The sequence below is a fragment of the Chrysemys picta genome, chromosome 5 (genome assembly GCF_011386835.1).
Source record: "Chrysemys picta bellii isolate R12L10 chromosome 5, ASM1138683v2, whole genome shotgun sequence".
Classification (NCBI taxonomy): domain Eukaryota; kingdom Metazoa; phylum Chordata; order Testudines; family Emydidae; genus Chrysemys; species Chrysemys picta.
The window spans coordinates 36,087,959-36,104,949 of record NC_088795.1 but is presented as its reverse complement, the minus strand read 5'-3'; the positions used below and the strand labels follow the sequence as shown (position 1 = coordinate 36,104,949).

Below are 16,991 nucleotides of genomic sequence, written 5' to 3'. Positions count from 1 at the left end.
TTGAGCCATGTTTGAAACTTGGGGCCAAACTCTATATTTCCACCTCAGAGAATCTCATTCTGACCTCAGTATCTAACATGGCTCCTCCAGGATTTCCCATCAACTATGGTTGTGTCTGCTAACGTGGAGAGGGTCTTTGTTAGAACTGAGCCTTGACCACCATCCTATCAAGTATGATTCCATTTTTACTCAATCATAGATAACATTGAAATACATCCCTAAATTGTAAAGGGATTAAATGAACCATCTAAAAGGATTTAGGTAGAGAGGATGCTGGAAATCATAGCAATGCTAACTATGTTACAAGAAAAGCTCAGAGATGCTTTTAGGATTACACTGGAGTGGCTGGGTGGGTGGGGAGTACCACTCAACACTAAGCTGAAGATAAAGAGACACCTAACAGCTTTATTGTTTCAGTTTTTTAAATCTCTGTGTGACACACAAGGGCATTGTAATTTAGTAGAGGGACTTTTTAAACCATAAACATTTGGTTTTGAGACTTGTATATATAATCCACCTGAATATAAATTTGCCTTTACAGCTATTATATAGATACTGTCTACAGAACTAGAGGAAATTTACTCTTCATATCAGGAGAAAAGTGGGATGTAGCTTTAGATGCACATTAAGGGGAAGGATTTTAAAACCTGAACACTGATTTAAAAAAAATGGGTGCCAACAGTTAGGCTCCTAAAACCATCTACAGCCATCTAAATAAGTCACTTGATTTTCATCTGTACTGAGCACCTAGCAACTTCCATAAATATGGATTTCTGAGACTAACTGCAGGATCTCATTTTTGAAAATTATGGCACAAGCCTTGCTTTATTTGTCCTTATCTAGTAGGAACAACTGCTATCAGTTTAAACATTTAAGTATTTTATATATGGGCACAGTCATGCCACACAGACATCCAAATACACTTGCAAATAACAGTGCACAGGTATTTGTATTTGGGTGCAAAAAGGGAGGGTAGTGAAGATCCTGTTCAAAATCAGGCCCTTAGATCTAGTCATAAAATACATATGATTTACAGCTGGCTTGCTGCCTGAAAGTGTGGTTTTGTACTTACCCACATAAAGTAGTTGTATTCCTATTAGTTTTTTCTACAAATTTATTAGCTATAATTTACAATATTGACACTCTTGTTTGGTGCTATCTTAGACTTAACTTCAAAACAGGTTGCCAAAATTTGCATTGTACAATATTACTTTCTTCACTATTTACTGGTCCTGTCACATAGAAAGCTTCACCTCCGTTGCGTTGTTCCTGACCATGTATTACATTTCCCAAGTTAATATTCTCAACAAAATGGCAATGCTATTCTGGTCTCTAACATTCAAATAGATTATATAAGGAGAAAAGAGAGGCCCCTCCCCCACAAAAAACCCATTGATTCAATAAAAATTCTCCTTTCCAATCCAGACAGCAGACCCGTAAGCCACAGCACAGAGCTTCATTGTATATTCTACACTCATTCTGCAATGGAAGTCCCATTGACTTCTGTGGAACAGAGGCAAAATATTCAACAGAGATCCAGCTCTATGGACTAGTACAGGGATGGGCAAACTTTTTGGCCTGAGGGTCACATCAGGGTTCCGAAACTGTATGGAGGGCTGGGTAGGGAATGCTGTGCCTCCGCAAACAGCATGGCCCCCACCCTGTATCCGTCTCCTCCCACTTCCAGCCCCCTAACTGCCCCCCTCAATCTCTGACCCATCCAACCCCCCCTACTCCTTGTCCCCTGACCACCTCCTCCTGGGACTCCTTGCCCCAACCACCCCCCTGGGACTCCACCCCCTATTCACCCACCCCGGGACTCCACCCCCTATTCAACCCCCCTGCTCCCTGTCCCTGACTGCCCCAACGCCTATCCACACTCCCGCCCCCTGACAGGCCCCCTGGGACTCCCACGCCAATCCAACTGCTCCCTACTCCCTGTTCCAACTGCTCCCCGAACCACTTGCCCCTTATCCAACCCCCCACTCCCACCCCTTTACCATGCCACTCAGAGCACCAGGACTGGCAGCCGCGCCACCCAGCTGGAGCCAGCCACGCCGCCGCGCAGTCTAGAGCACCAGGGCAGGCCGGCAGCTCTGGCAGCCACACTGCCCAGCAGGAGCTCGCAGCCCTGCCGCCTAGAGCGCTGGCAGCACAGCGAGCTGAGGCTGCGGGGGACAGCGGGAGAGGGGCCAGGGGCTAGCCTCCCCGGCCGGGAGCTCAAGGGCCATGCAGGAGAGTCCCGTGGGCCGGATATGGCCGGCGGGCCATAGTTTGCCCACCTCTAGACTAGTAGGAGAATTCAGCCCTGGAAATAGGCAAAACAGTTTAGGAGAAACAAAATTCCCAAATCCAAATAATTTGTAAGGTTTTGGTTAGTTCAGATAAGAATCCCACCCACCAAAAATAATAATTAATAATAATAATAATAATAAATAAAAGGTTTATCTTCTAGGCCCAGCAGACATACATCCCTTCATGGCTACATTTGGTTAGTGCCATCCATGTCTTGACTCAAAATGGAAATACGTCCTTAATACCAAATTGACCTTTTCACTAGAAAAATGTTCCATTTAAAGATCACTTTGTGGCCAGTGAAGACTCCTTTCAAAGGGGATGCCAATACATTTAAAAATACAAGTGCTGTGTAAATATTGAAGCACAAACATTCCAAAGTTATATTTACTTATGACAATTCAATTAAAAAGCTTCTACGCCAAGGAGTGCACAGTGAAACCCAGGGTGCTGTGCAAAGGTTGCTTAAAGCCATCTTTTTGCTCCTTTGATCATATGCCAGTTCTGTACCAATCCAGTGCTCTGGCATAAATTAGAGACCAGCCTGAGGTTTATGCTAATTTACACTGGTTGCCATTGTGGCTATGCTACTGAAGAATCTTTCTATACCAGTGCGATCCATTCGTGGCTGGCTACCCTGCTTTGCCCTGGCTGCACTACTGCGGAAGAGCAGGGATAAAATGTCTTAGATTGATCCTAGGTCAATGGAAAGACTCCCATAGACTGCCTTTGGATCAGGCCTTTAATGAAAATATAGGAAAATAATAAACAGGGATCCAAAACCTTCTCTGACATCCACTGGTGTATGTCTGCAGTGGACTTCATCAGAGTCATTCTGGTTTCATGTCAGCATCAGTGTGAGCAGAATTTGGTTCAGTAGTTATATAACTGTAAAATCTAAAGGGACATTCAAATTAAAAAACATTAGCGGTCACAAATGTTACCCGAAATTGGGCCAGCTAGTAAGCTTAGGGAGGACTAATGACCCACCCGAGTTTGGCAGAAAGCAGCACGTTTATTACATTGATAGCTAACCTCAAAAGTGGGAGGGGATCGCATTCATACTCACATATTCACGCTCCCAGGACAGGCAAGGCACTGGAGATGTCAGGATCCTTCAAGGTAAGTGTCCCACAGCGCAGTGATGGACGGTGCGATGAAGGTAAGTCTTCCTGAGGCACGACGGAATGCGCGGTGAACCCGGGCGAAGGGCCTTCATGGGAGGTACAAGCTTGTGAGTGCACTCTTGAGCACATGGCCCCTTCCCTTTTTAAGGACCTGCTCCTCATGGCCTGTGACTAGAGATGACTTGGCTGCATCTGGTTGGTCACACTCCACCTCGGGCAGTGTCTATGCACTGGGTGTGTGATCGCTGCCTAATTAGAGTCCCAGACATCTTGTCTACTTGGAAGCTCTTCTGACCTTCCAGCTGTTAAACCAGCCCATTCATCCCACAAGCATTCCAGGAGGGAGTGGGAGGGGGAAAGCCAAACAGACCTTTTGAGCACACAGATTATACATCGCATACAGATCACTGCTGCTCCTACAACAACAAAATTCATAATTATTTCTTATCTACTTTCAACTGTTCGGATGCCCCTTTGAGCTACTCTGTTGAAAGCTAGCATACTTGGTCATAATGGGACTGCAGATCATAGGGGAAAATGACATTTTCTATTTCTATTATGGGTCACCAAAGAATCTAAGAATTATATGCACTTCTTCTGTGAGGCAAACCTGGTGGACATGAAGCCCCCAATGTAGAGAAATTGCAGTAATCTAAGATCATCAGTTTTATCTAATAGATTTTAGCCAAGAAAATTTCAAACGGGAGGAAGTGCAGCTCAGGCAACCAACACTGACAATTACATCTACAGATTACTAGTTGATAGCTGTCAGCTAATACACACAAAATCTGTGGCATAGCCTAACTAGAGCCAGGCACTTTTCATCAACAATTCTCAAGGCTCATAGACTTCATTATGAGCTGTATGGAAAAAAAACCAAAGATATGATGTGAACAGATTTTGAGAGATATAGGAGAGTGAAAGAGAGTTTTCTTCTATCAGGGAAAATGTCTTTCCTTCTCTGTCTTGGGTTCTGGTGTCCTTTCCTCAGTGCACAATATTCACATGCTGTTTCTGTGAATTTTCAAAGTCCGCCCACATTAAAGGTAAGCAAACCACTTCAGATAAAATAAATATTCAGTGGAGAAGATTCATCTATGTGGTCTGGGAAATGTTTGGGCTAGTTTGAATTACTGTGCAAGATCTGAGAAAAGACAAGATTTTTATTTTAAGTCTGGGTTTATGACATTTGTTTTACATAATGTATCCAGTTTTCCGTGGTACATGAGAAAGATTGTAAATCACCCTAGCACATTTTGCATGAAACTTACTGCAAGAAGAGACTGCATGAATTAATTGGATGAAAAATGCCAGCAAGAAAACAAATGGCTGCACTTTGATAGTTTAGCCATAGCCTGGAGATAATGGTATTAAATCATGAAATATCATAAACAAACTTGTCTATTCATTACCAGAATACAAAATGGTATGCGTAACATGGAACTATTTTGAAAGTGAGCAGGTTTTAGAACATGACTTAGCTTCAACAATAAGGCACATATTTAGAAAATAGCTGATCGTTTATTTTTGCACTGCCAAATGAATAAGAAAAAAGTTATTTACCAGTAATTCTTCACCAAGGTTCACAGCTGTATCCACATTCTTGGGTGCACACAGTGTATGTAGTTGCAGAAAGTCTCATAGTGAAATCTGGGATCATCTCTGGCATGTTCCTCTGCCTGCTAGATGCCCTAGTGATCTTTAATATCATTACTAGTTTTCTAATAGCTAAAGATGTAAAATGTAAGTGTAATAAAGAAATATCGATATCCTCCATCTTTACAGGTAAGATGGGTGCCCAGCAGAGTGTGGATGTTTAGCAAGTACTCGGTCTTAGGATATGTTTACACTGCAGCTGGGAGCGAGCCTCTCAGCCTGGGTAGAATAACTCATGCTAGCTCGACTTGAGCTAATGCTCGAACTACAACAGAGTACATGTTGCTGCTTGGGCTGCATCTCAGGCTCTCATGCCCACTCAACTCCCTGCATCTGCAAAAGCTATCCTCAGCTTGGGTACCCCAAGCTACCCCACAACTTCTACACTGCTATTTTTAGTGTGCTAGCTTGAATCTATCTTACTGAGTTGGGAGGCTCACTCCAAGCTGAAGTGGAGACATACCTGTAGGGCTGGATCCAGGGACACTCTGAGTCTTTCCTTTGACTTCATTTGTTCTTGGATCAGGATATTAAAGAACAAGAATTAGTTGAAAGTAATTTTCTTATTGGGTGTCATGGCAAAACCTCACTGTAGAGACCAGGGCTCTGATTCTTCTTGGACACTTAAATTGGTGAAACTCAGGTATAACTCCACTGAAGTCAATAGAGTTACGCTAGTGTAAAACCAGTCCCCCCCCCCCCCCCAAGAGCAAAACAGTGACAGTAAAACAGTAACAATGGACATTACAAAAGCTTTGTTAGAGATCTGAAAGACTAATGGAACCTCCCTCTCCTTGTCCCTAAAGACTGCCATGAGCCCCTTGAAGGAAAGCTTTGCCCTACATCTTTGGCTTAGTTATGCAGAAACATAGGGGGCCCACATGACAGTTTCTTAAGTCTTGTCTTGGTTTGGCTACACTGGTGATTGCAACATTAAGAATACCAATATTGAACACTTTTGAGTGCTTAGCAGCCTTTTTAAATCACTACATCAAACAACTTTGCTCACATGAAGTTTAGCTGACAGTGCTGAATATGTCCCGCCCACATGACAAGTGGTTTAATGGTATCTGTGGGATTTTATTAAAGCACATAGCACAAGCCTTTTGAACGGAAACTGTTTGGTTTACTGGTGGAATTGCTTGCATCATTCTGTGCAGCAACTTGACCACAAAGTGACAACTGATCCTCTGTCCTGATGAGGCTGCCTGGGTGGTTCTACAATAAAAAGCTACCACCTTTGAACCACCAACTAAAAATTATCTTCAAAAATTGGAGTGGGGGTGATCATTTGCAATCACCTCCTCCCTAATAACTTGTTGAAAACGAAACTCCTCTGACTAAAACACTAATCTCCAACAAAAATTCTCTCAGGCAGTCACCCACGTCAGTGAGCCCGACATCCTACTGAGAAAAAACGTAGAAAAAACGTAAGGGCAATGTAACATTTGCATCATGAGATCAGGATTGTCCACCCATTTTGGCTACTTCTAATCCCCTGCAACAGCAGAGATGACAGCTTTTGACAGAATTTTTAGTAGACCAGACAAATGGGAAGGGGTCAACAGTGAATTTTAGCAATTATGAGACATGTATTAACAGTGACTAGAACAAAGGAATACTGCAATCTAAGACTCTGCATGCTCCCTCTTATTGCTATACTACTGCATCTTGTTAGTCTAACAGTTAGACTTTCCTTTCAGAAACAGCTCTCTCACTATGAGGGGCAGTATTGTCCAATAGTTACATAAGGAAACTGCAAGTCAAGGTGATTGTGTATCATCGCCACTCTACCGCTGTGCAATTTTGGGCAACACACTAAAATCCCTCTGCTTTCCTAATCTGTTGTGGCTAATTTACCTACAATGCTTCCTGCAGTTAGAAGGATGAATCTTGAAGACACACTACTAGTTCAAATTTGACTCCAAGTTCAGGACTTCTATTAGAAATGTTCCCATTACAATAAAAATCCATGGACACTTTTAAAAAACAAACAAAACAAACAAACAATCAGTTGCAACCTTGAGTTCACAATATTGACTAGTCTTTCAGTTGCATAGTAAACAGTGCAAGTTGACTTGAAATAACCTATAAAGAAAGAAGTGAAAAGCTATCGTAATTTTCCAAATTGAGCGGAAACCCCCACCCCATTTTTTACCCAAAACCCATCTGTAAAGGTCACTCTGGTAACTTACTCAAACAAAAAAGTGAACTTGAAAAAGCGGAAATACATCAACACTTGATCAGCTTCTCTCTTAAAACAGAGACAAAAAGAGGAAGATAGTAACGGAGCATGATGAAGTAAAGATATTTCCATCCTTCAAAAATCATAGTTTTAATTATACTTGTGTACATTTATATAGTTTCATATGTATAAATGTGTGAGCATATATACTGCAGAACTGTTTCAATGGCTGTTTAAAAGCAGTTTGTCTCATTCAGCCATTTTTCTTAAATTGTTTTAAGAAAAATACTGACTCCATTGTCATTTTTAAGTCAAAATGATTGAGACTCATTTAACTGTGAAAGTGGAATGTTACTAATAACCATGTGTGTCACAATAATAAAATAATCTGCAGTCCAAGTTATATCTTCCCCCTTCTTTCTGATTTTCTGCTTGCTCAACAATCAAAACCCTTTGTCATCAACAGTAGTTCACTTGTGACCATGGTTTGCAGAACATGTTTTTTAAACAGAAAAAAGTGACAAAGGTTGTGTGGGTTAGTTTTCAAGTAAAAAAAGTTTATTTACAGCTTGAGAAAGTTGCCTTTCCTTAGAATATGAATATGTCAAGAAAAAAATTACACAGTAGTTGCTTACACCAAAACAAAAATATACATTTGATGTGTACAAACTTTTAAAAAACATATTACAGGCATTGCAAATGTAGATATTACATTAAAATATTTCCAACAACATAGCTACAACTTAAATTAAGAAATGGAATGTTAAGTACATTAAAAGATTTAGCGGTTTCCTAAAGTGTCACTGTATGTACATATTTAGTCAAAGTGTCTGGTATTTTAATTTTAGATAAAAGGCATGAGGAAGATCAAACTACCACGACCCTATCATATTATAGGGGCTCAGATATCTAAATGGGTTACACACTTTAGATAATATATACTTAGTTATTTCTGATGATGTAGCTTTTTGTAACTTTGAGGAAGTGCATTGCCTTTATTCTAAAAATAAAGAGCCACGCATGAAAATCCTTATTCAGAAAGACGCTCTAGAGGAACACACAATTTACATTAGGAGAGTAAAGCTTTAGTGCAAGCTCAGGAAAAACACATTTACAACTGTGTTTTACACAGCCTCTCCAATTAGTTTTTGTTTTACATAATTCATAATCAAAACATAAGGGGAGAATATGCATCAGATTCCACAAGGTCAGTGGTAATTGAAGGCCTGCTTAAGTTTCAACCCATATCAGCGATGGTAACTATCCAGTTACAAAGCATAGGAAAGCTTGAAAAGTTCAATGTATTGTTTTGTAACTGGAAAGGATGTATATTCCTGTTTGTGTTAATATAGCCACAGGAACTCTGTTTTAGGATCTCATAAGAACATAAGAAAGGCCATACCGGGTCAGACCAAAGGTCCATCTAGCCCAGTATCCTGTCTACCGACAGTGGCCAATGCCAGGTGCCCCAGAGGGAGTCAACCTAACAGGCAATGATCAAGTGATCTCTCTCCTGCCATCCATCTCCACCTTCTGACAGACAGAGGCTAGGGACACAATTCCTTTTCCGTCCTGGCTAATAGCCATTAATGGACTTAACCACCATGAATTTATCCAGTTCTCTTTTAAACTCTGTTATAGTCCTAGCCTTCACAACCTCCTCAGGTAAGGAGTTCCACAAGTTGACTGTGCGCTGCGTGAAGAAGAACTTCCTTTTATTTGTTTTAAACCTGCTGCCTATTAATTTCATTTGATGACCCCTAGTTCTTGTATTATGGGAATAAGTAAATAACTTTTCCTTATCCACTTTCTCCACATCACTCATGATTTTATATACCTCTATCATATCCCCCCATAGTCTCCTCTTTTCCAAGCTGAAGAGTCCTAGCCTCTTTAATCTCTCCTCATATGGGACCCGTTCCAAACCCTTAATCATTTTAGTTGTCCTTTTCTAGTGCTAGTTTCTTCCAAACCTAGCAGACAAGTGATTTTTTCCCCACATACTGCAAGTCTGTTCACATAATGCTGACTTTAAGAATTATTCATACAAAGCTGAAGAAATTATAAGTATTCCACAAGTTAAAAGTCTCTCTAAACACTTTTGTACTAGCAGCATTTGATGAGTTGTAAGTGAAAAAAACTGAACCTTTGGTCCTCTAAATTTTCCTTTAATTAACTTTCAAATTTCAAAATTTCCCGTTGACGTACAGAAAAGCAGCTATAAAAAAATCTTTAGGTAGCATACTTTCACTAAACATAATACATCATTTTACATGACAAATCTTGTCTAATCTTGTTTCTATGCCATTGGAATCATTATGCTTGGTACAAGAAATTCAAATTAAAAAAAGGTAAGAAATAAGTTGAGGTAATAAACCAATTGCAAATAGACAATTCCACATGTGATAAACTATTGACTCGGCCTCCCTATGTTAAAGAACAAATCAAATAGATAATGGAAAAAGGCAATTTATAAAAGTAATCTCTCACCGCTTTCACATTCTCAGACTTTAAGGTCAGAAGGGACCATCATGATAATCTAGTCTGAGCTCCTGCACATTGCAGGCCACAGATCCTCACCCACCACTTAATACATTCAAGTATTAAGATAATTTATGTAGGATATTTATTTTCAAGATAAATATTAGGCCAATGACATGTAAAATAAATCAGGAGAAATACACTGAAATAAAGTGGTTAGTTAAAATATAGGTATGTCAAGCTGTGAATCTTAAATTAGTGCAGATAATTTTATATGAATCCCAAATTTCCAGAAATATACAAGATAGAATCACCCCAGTATTTTCATAAACATTTATAAGGTAGGTGATAAAATTGCACTTAATTCTGAAGTAACTCAGATAACAAATCATTCCCATTCCTTGCTAATGAGCATTACAATATGGTTTCCTTCCTTTTCTTACACAAGCCTCACATTTCTGTACACTCCATTTAACTTTGAACATTTTGCCATTAACAACAGCCACACAATTTCACTATCTGTCTTGTTGATCAGCATCGGATTTATTTATGTCTGACGCAGACAGTTCTATTACAGGATTCACAAATCCAGCATACTCTGAATTGCCATTATCATCCATCTCAGCACTAACAAAATCATTCTCCCACTCCAAACCATTTGAATCATCAGAAGCTGAGGTTGGATTACTTCCGGTCTTCTTGCTGCTAAATTTTAGTGCTGCTCGGAGTATATCTTCTTCTGTTTTAGAGCGCTCTCTCATTGGAATCATTCTGTTCATGCCTGCAATTTAAGAAAACTTTTAAAAAGCCACAACTTTTTTTTTTGGGGGGGGGGGGGGGAAGAGTGAAGGGGCAGACACCAAGGGAAGAGGAGAATGTGTCATCACATTTTTGCTAAGATATTAAATGCTAACAAGAACACATTTAGAGCCAGATTCTGATACTTTTGCTCTTACTGACTAGTACCTCACTCTGCAAGCAGTCTTGTTCATGTCAATGCAAGTAAGGGCATCAATATCTTCTTTAGTCGTTAATTGGCCACAAGGAAATTGATTACCTGTTTGATAACTAAACTATTTTCTAGCTCCCCCCCCCCCCTTTTTTTTTTTAAAGAAGGCAAGAAGCATGGCTAAATAGGATCAGGTACCAATCTGCTGCCCTTTCTACTTGATAGGTATGTAAGTATTCTGAACACATACAGACATATTAAAAACCTTCTGGTTCCATGAAATTTCTATGAAAGCTACTAACTCCTGTTAAATCATATGATCTGTAGTAATGTATCTGCTTGTAGCTTCCTGACACAGTGATAGCAGAAGAAATCTTCACCGAGTGAAATGGATTCTGAAGTTCAGAAATTGTGTTTCCCTAGACACAGATACCATTTTACTTTATACAAAGAGGACAAATTCAAGATACATACACAAAGTAAGCCAAGTTGATCAGAAATTTGCATAACAGGTTAGAGATTTTCCAAAAGAGAGGGATGTTAGCAATGCAGAGAATGCTGCATTATCTCCAGAGTTGTATAAACTGTCTCCTCTACCAATGGAAAGAAGTGAAAGTTTGCAGAGGCAATACAAGATTTACTGTGCCTCTGTTCTCATTATGGTCAGGTTTACTCCACCCTCCTAATTAAATCCCTCTCATTTTAAACTTGGATTACTGCAGTGATTCTGCTTCACTTGTAGTATGCTATTTATATAATGAACACCCTTTAGCACTTGAGATTCCAGGAAAAAGTTTACATCCACTCACTGGGTACTTGTGAAGTTTAGCAATATTTCAATCTCTTTGTTCCTTTGCTACTGACACTTCACTGAAGGTGTCATCAAGAAAGATACACAGTATCCTTTAACAAGTTACACTGTTAACAGGGTGAAATGACAGTGTAACTTTATTGCAGTTCCACGTTAACTATATGTGACAACTTGTTTACCATAAAGATATTCAGAGCAAGAATAGACAATATCAGTAAATTCATAGATTCCAAGGCCAGAAGGGACCATTGTGATAATTTAGCCTGTCCTCCTGTATAACATAGGCCATAGAACTTCCCCAAAATAATTCCTAGAGCAAATCTTTTAGAAAAAGATCAAATTTTGATTTAAAAAATATCAGTGATGGTAAATTGTTCCAATGGTTAATTACTCTCACTGTTAAAAGTTTATGCCTTATTTACAGTCTGAATTTGTCTAGCTTCAACTTCTAGCCATTGAATCATGTTATACCTTCCTATGCTGGATTGAAGAACCCATTATTAAATGTGTATTCCTCATGTAGGTACTTACAGACTAATCAAGTCACCCCTTAACCTTCTCTTTGTTAAGCTAAATATATTGAGCTTCTTGAGTCTATCACTATAAGGCATGTTTTGCAATCCTTGAATCATTATCATGGCTCTTCTCTGAACCCTCTCCAATTTATCAATATTCTCCTTGAATTATGGACACCAGAACTGGACACAGTATTTCAGGAGTGGCTGCACCAATGCCAAATACAGAAGTTATTTTACATCTATTTTACAACCCTACTTGAGATTCCCGTTTATGCATCCCAGGATTGCGTTGGCTCTTTTGGCCACAGCGCCACATTGGGAGTTCATGTTCAGCTGATTATCCACCACAACCCCCAAATCTTTTTCTAAGTCACTGGTTCCCTCTGAGTCCTTGCTTCCCAGAATAGAGTTCCCCATCCTGTAAGTATGGCCTATGTTCTTTGTTCCAAGATATATACATTATGTGTTTTAATATGGCTATATGTTATTGTTTGCTTGATAAACTGTCCTCCAGCAATCTAGATCACTCCGAATCAATGACCTGTCCTCTTCATTATTTACCACTTCCCCAGTTTGTATCATCTGCAAACTTTATCAGTGATGATTTTGTGTTTTCTCCCAGGTCATTGATAAAGATGTTAAATAGCACAAGGCCAAGAACCAATTCCCACAGGATCCTACTGGAGACATACGCACTCGATCCACCTTTTACATTTACATTTTGAGGCCTATCATTTAGCCAGTTTGTAATCCATTTAATATGTGCCATGTTAATTTTATATCATTTTAGTTTTTGAATCAAAATGTTGTGCGGTACCAAGTAAAATGCCTTATAGAAGTCCAAGTATATTACATCAACACTATTACCTTTAATCAACCAAACTTTGTAATCTCATCAAAAACAGATGTCAAGTTAGTTTGACAGGATCTATTTTTCATAAACTTATACTGAATCCCATATCAGCTACTCTGTTTTGCCTGGGATTGACGTCAGGCTGATGGGCCTATGAATACCTAGGTCATCCCATTTACCCTTTTAAAAAATCAGCTTTCTTCCAGTCTTCTGGAACTTCCCCGGTATTCAAAGACTCATTGAAAATCAACATTAACAGTTTAATGAGCTCTTCAGCATGCTCTTTTAAAACTCTTGGATGCAAGTTATCTAGACCCGCTGATTTTAAAATGCCAACTTTAGTAGCTTCTGTTTAACAACTTACAGAGATACTAGTGAAATGGAAAGAGTGTTACCATCACTGTATACACCTGGGAGAATTCTGCAACACTGCACACACACAGAATTCATGTCCCCTGCAGATTTTTTTTTCCCCTCTGCAGAAAATACATTCTGCCAGAGAGCCACTGTAATTACATCTTTCGCCTACCGGGGCTGCTGTGGCACCAGAACAAAGGGCAGCCGGCTCACCGGATGTAACAGGCAGTAGTGGATAGGAAGGCAGAGAGGCTGCATTCCTCAGAGAGGCTGCATTCCTCACAGTGCCCTGCCTGTGGGGCCAGGTGAGAAGGCATGGGATGGGGGGAGGGGGGGGAGGCGAACAGACTAGGGCAGGGCCTAAATGGGAGTGGGGGTACAGGGACACATGGGGATAGAGCAGATGTGCTTAACTGAATGGGAGAGACTAGGGGTCAGCCAAGGTCTGCACAGAGAAGGATCCCCCACTCCCTCACAATTCCCCCTCCCTCCCCCCCAAAAAACACCTGTTCCATACTTCTCCCACCACATCCAACAACCACATCCAGGCGCCTTCCCAGAAATTACTTTCATCTCCATCAGCTCCTCCATTACCCCTGACTCCCCCTAAGCCTTTGCACTGCTTCTGAGGGGTCCAGGAAATAAGTTTCTGTATTGTAGTTTAAATGAATTACTCAAAGTTCTGTATTAATATGCTCAGTAAATCTATTAGTCCAAAAACATTTTCTTAATCTTTTTTTGTTGTCTATTTTGTTACAGACATACTTGCTAACAGGTATTTTGAAATAAATTACCAAAATAATTGAAACTAGTGTGATTATATTGTGTTATTTTGACAAACAAAATATGCAGAATTTTAAAATATTGTGCACAGACTTCTTAATTTTTTGGCACAGAATTCTCCCAAGAGTAACTTTAAGATGAGACTGCATCATCTGTTTCCTCCCAAATGCAGAACAGAAATATTTCTTGAACACTGCCTTTTTTGCATTATTACTGATAGTCCATTACTAGAGGGAAATGGTAGCATTAATACCTTTGTCAGGATTCTTTATATATTTAAAAAACTCCTTTATGTCCTTAACTCTGCTGGCCATGGATACAAGGAGAAATCTCTTACCTTTACTTATCAATTTTTTACAATTCCTAATTTCTGATTTATATCCATTACTATGAACCTCCCCCTTTCTTCCATTTGTTTTAAGTAATTTTTTATAGCTGCCTTCACTTCTGCATTAAACTATGCTGGTTTTTTAACCAGCACAGCCTTTTTCCTCAATTGTGGATTTTTGAGCATCTAATAAGGTTCTTAAATGACTCCCAATCATCATTCATATTTTTCTAATTAAATTCTTCCTCCCAGCAAATTTGGCTCACAATTGTTTTCAGCTTTGTGAAATTGGCCCTACTTAAGTACTAACTATATGTATATATATGTGTGTGCGGGTTTATTTTTTAAAAGTCTGAACTTTCTTCTGTTTGCACATTATAAATGTGATCAAGTCATGATCACTTGTACCTAAGCTATCAACTTTTACTTCTGAGATCAGTTTCTCTTTATCTGTTAGGACAAGGACTAATCTAGAATTCCCCTGCGTTGGCTGCAACACTAACAATTTACTATACCAAACAGGATGAAATATGCTGCAAATATATACGATACCACAACATTACTATTGTTGACTAGTCTTCATGATACTCATCTGATATATGATGTATCCTTATCTCCTTCCCTTGGTCTACTCTTGGTCTTTAGGGCAATATCATAATATAAATATTTACTACCACTACTAATCATCTAATTTGAAGATGAAGTAAAAAGTATATTGACAAACTTAGACATTTCCAGAAGCCTTAGTTCAGAGCTCCCTAACTTGGAAACGTCTTTCGGTCACGCAAAGTTTAATTCCCTCACAAGGTTTATTCTAGTTAGGTGGCCATTAGGCAGAGACCCATTTTAAAAATTGGTATACTTTTGGTCTACAATCGAACAATACCCTGTTCATTAACAGCAAAAATGTATAACCAGATCATATATAAGTACTTGAGCATGCAAAGTTTTCTCCATACCCTTCTAACCTTTCTGGCTTTTTGTGGTATGAGATCTAGCCTCTCCCTTACATACGTATTTTGATAGCACCCATCAACATAGTACCTAAACAGTCTATGCGGGGCAAATGGACAGATGTCTTTGTTGATACTTCTCTGACGTTCAGGAGTGTTCCACACTGCATCAGTGGTTCTGACAACTGAGACACTTGGAAGGGGTGGATGGAATCCATTCAGATGGTCATGATCAGTTTTTTCTAATTGTTTCAGAGCAGTGAAGACTATGCCTTCTCCCCTGCAGGGATTTCTCAAGGATCCACCTTGCCATTTTTTCTATTCAAGATTTAACGTGACTGGGGAGCCCATCCGATAATATGGGTTGCAGTGTGATCAGCCATGACATTCAACTTTAAATATATGCTCCCTTTTCATATGTTCCAGATACCACCATTGGCAGAATCACTCAATGACTGGCAGAAAGTGGGATCTCAATTATAACTGCTTGAATACTTAGTTTTGAATTTTGGCAATTTTTCATCAAATTATATGTGAATAAATTTTCCATTATTTAGCCAGCTGGCTAGAAATCAACGCAATCAAAATGGAAGTGATGTTTCTGGCAAGGGTCACAATGAAATGCCAACTTAATCTGTAACTGCTTTATCAGTTGAAGACTGCCAAGCACTGCAATCCACAAGTTTGTGGTCTAGTTAGATTTATTGCTCTGAGATTGCCAAAATTATTTCAGTCACAACAGCATTTTCCCCCCTCAGCTATGGCTGGTGAAAATTGCACCTCCCCTTCAGATGTAACCCACCATGTTCATCTATGCTTTTGTAATCATTTGGTTGGATATAGCAGTGGGCCCTACCAAAGACAGTGAAAGGAACCCAGAAGCCTGTGGAAGTCCAAAATGCATTTTTCCCCTGCCTTCTGTGTGGGGCAGGCCAAAGAGAGCATGTAACACCCACTCTCTGCACTGGCTGCCAATCCACTAATGGATAAAGTTCAAGATACTTAACACTATATACAAAAAAATCACTGTCTAGGCTCCGGTTACTTCAGCAGAAATTCACCCAATATAGAAATATGCTCAAATATGAGCCTGGATATTTTTAGAGAGCTAAAAGAAAATTCTGCCTTTCAAAGTGAATTTAAGACCAAGTCATAGATTTTCTCCAGATTACTACATTTTTGGGTTGCATGTGAAGAATGGAAACCCCACGTAAATTGTAAGGAATATATTTACCTTTAAACAGTTTGTGCATACCTGTTTAATTAATTATTTTTACATCCTAGGTAGTGAAACAACAAAAGTAAGCATTAATAATCAATTCCTGATGCTACTTGCTCACAAGGGGGCAGTATTTCTTTACTGTTATATTTTGTTGCAGGTTTAACTACTAGTGAGATTACCATGCGATGTTGAAACCTGAAGCAAATTTGCTAAAGACTCTAAGGAACTTAGTTTTCATTGCTCAGACACGTGAAAATATTAGAGTTATTCTAATAAGCGCATTTAAGCTAATCTTCCTATGACAAAATCATCATCTTCACCACCAGTGTGATCTTAAAAGAGAATAAATCACACATTTAAAAAAGCAGGCTTAAAATGTTTTAAGCCATTTTCTTCTTTAGAAGAAACAGCATTTTTTGGTGTTGTCAAACTACATATAGTCATTGAAATGGTTAATGTTTTTGACCTATACA

The 16,991-nt window shown here is 39.3% G+C and overlaps 2 protein-coding genes across 5 annotated transcripts in view; both read right to left on the bottom strand.

The window, feature by feature from the left end:
- The window catches only part of ALPK1 (alpha kinase 1), an 86,341-nt gene extending 82,832 nt beyond the window's left edge, over positions 1–3,509 (bottom strand). Inside the window, exon 1 of the mRNA XM_065596228.1 lies at positions 3,373–3,509. The gene's annotated coding sequence lies outside the window, so the exon portion shown is untranslated. The remainder of the gene's footprint in view (positions 1–3,372) is intronic.
- Positions 3,510–7,799: 4,290 nt separating this feature from the next.
- The window catches only part of AP1AR (adaptor related protein complex 1 associated regulatory protein), a 32,274-nt gene continuing 23,082 nt past the window's right edge, over positions 7,800–16,991 (bottom strand). For all 4 annotated transcript variants that reach the window (XM_065596227.1, XM_005287945.5, XM_065596225.1 and 1 more), the window contains one exon: positions 7,800–10,525. In XM_065596227.1, the coding sequence (XP_065452299.1) occupies positions 10,260–10,525 (266 nt within the window). In that variant the 3' untranslated portion in view covers positions 7,800–10,259. The remainder of the gene's footprint in view (positions 10,526–16,991) is intronic.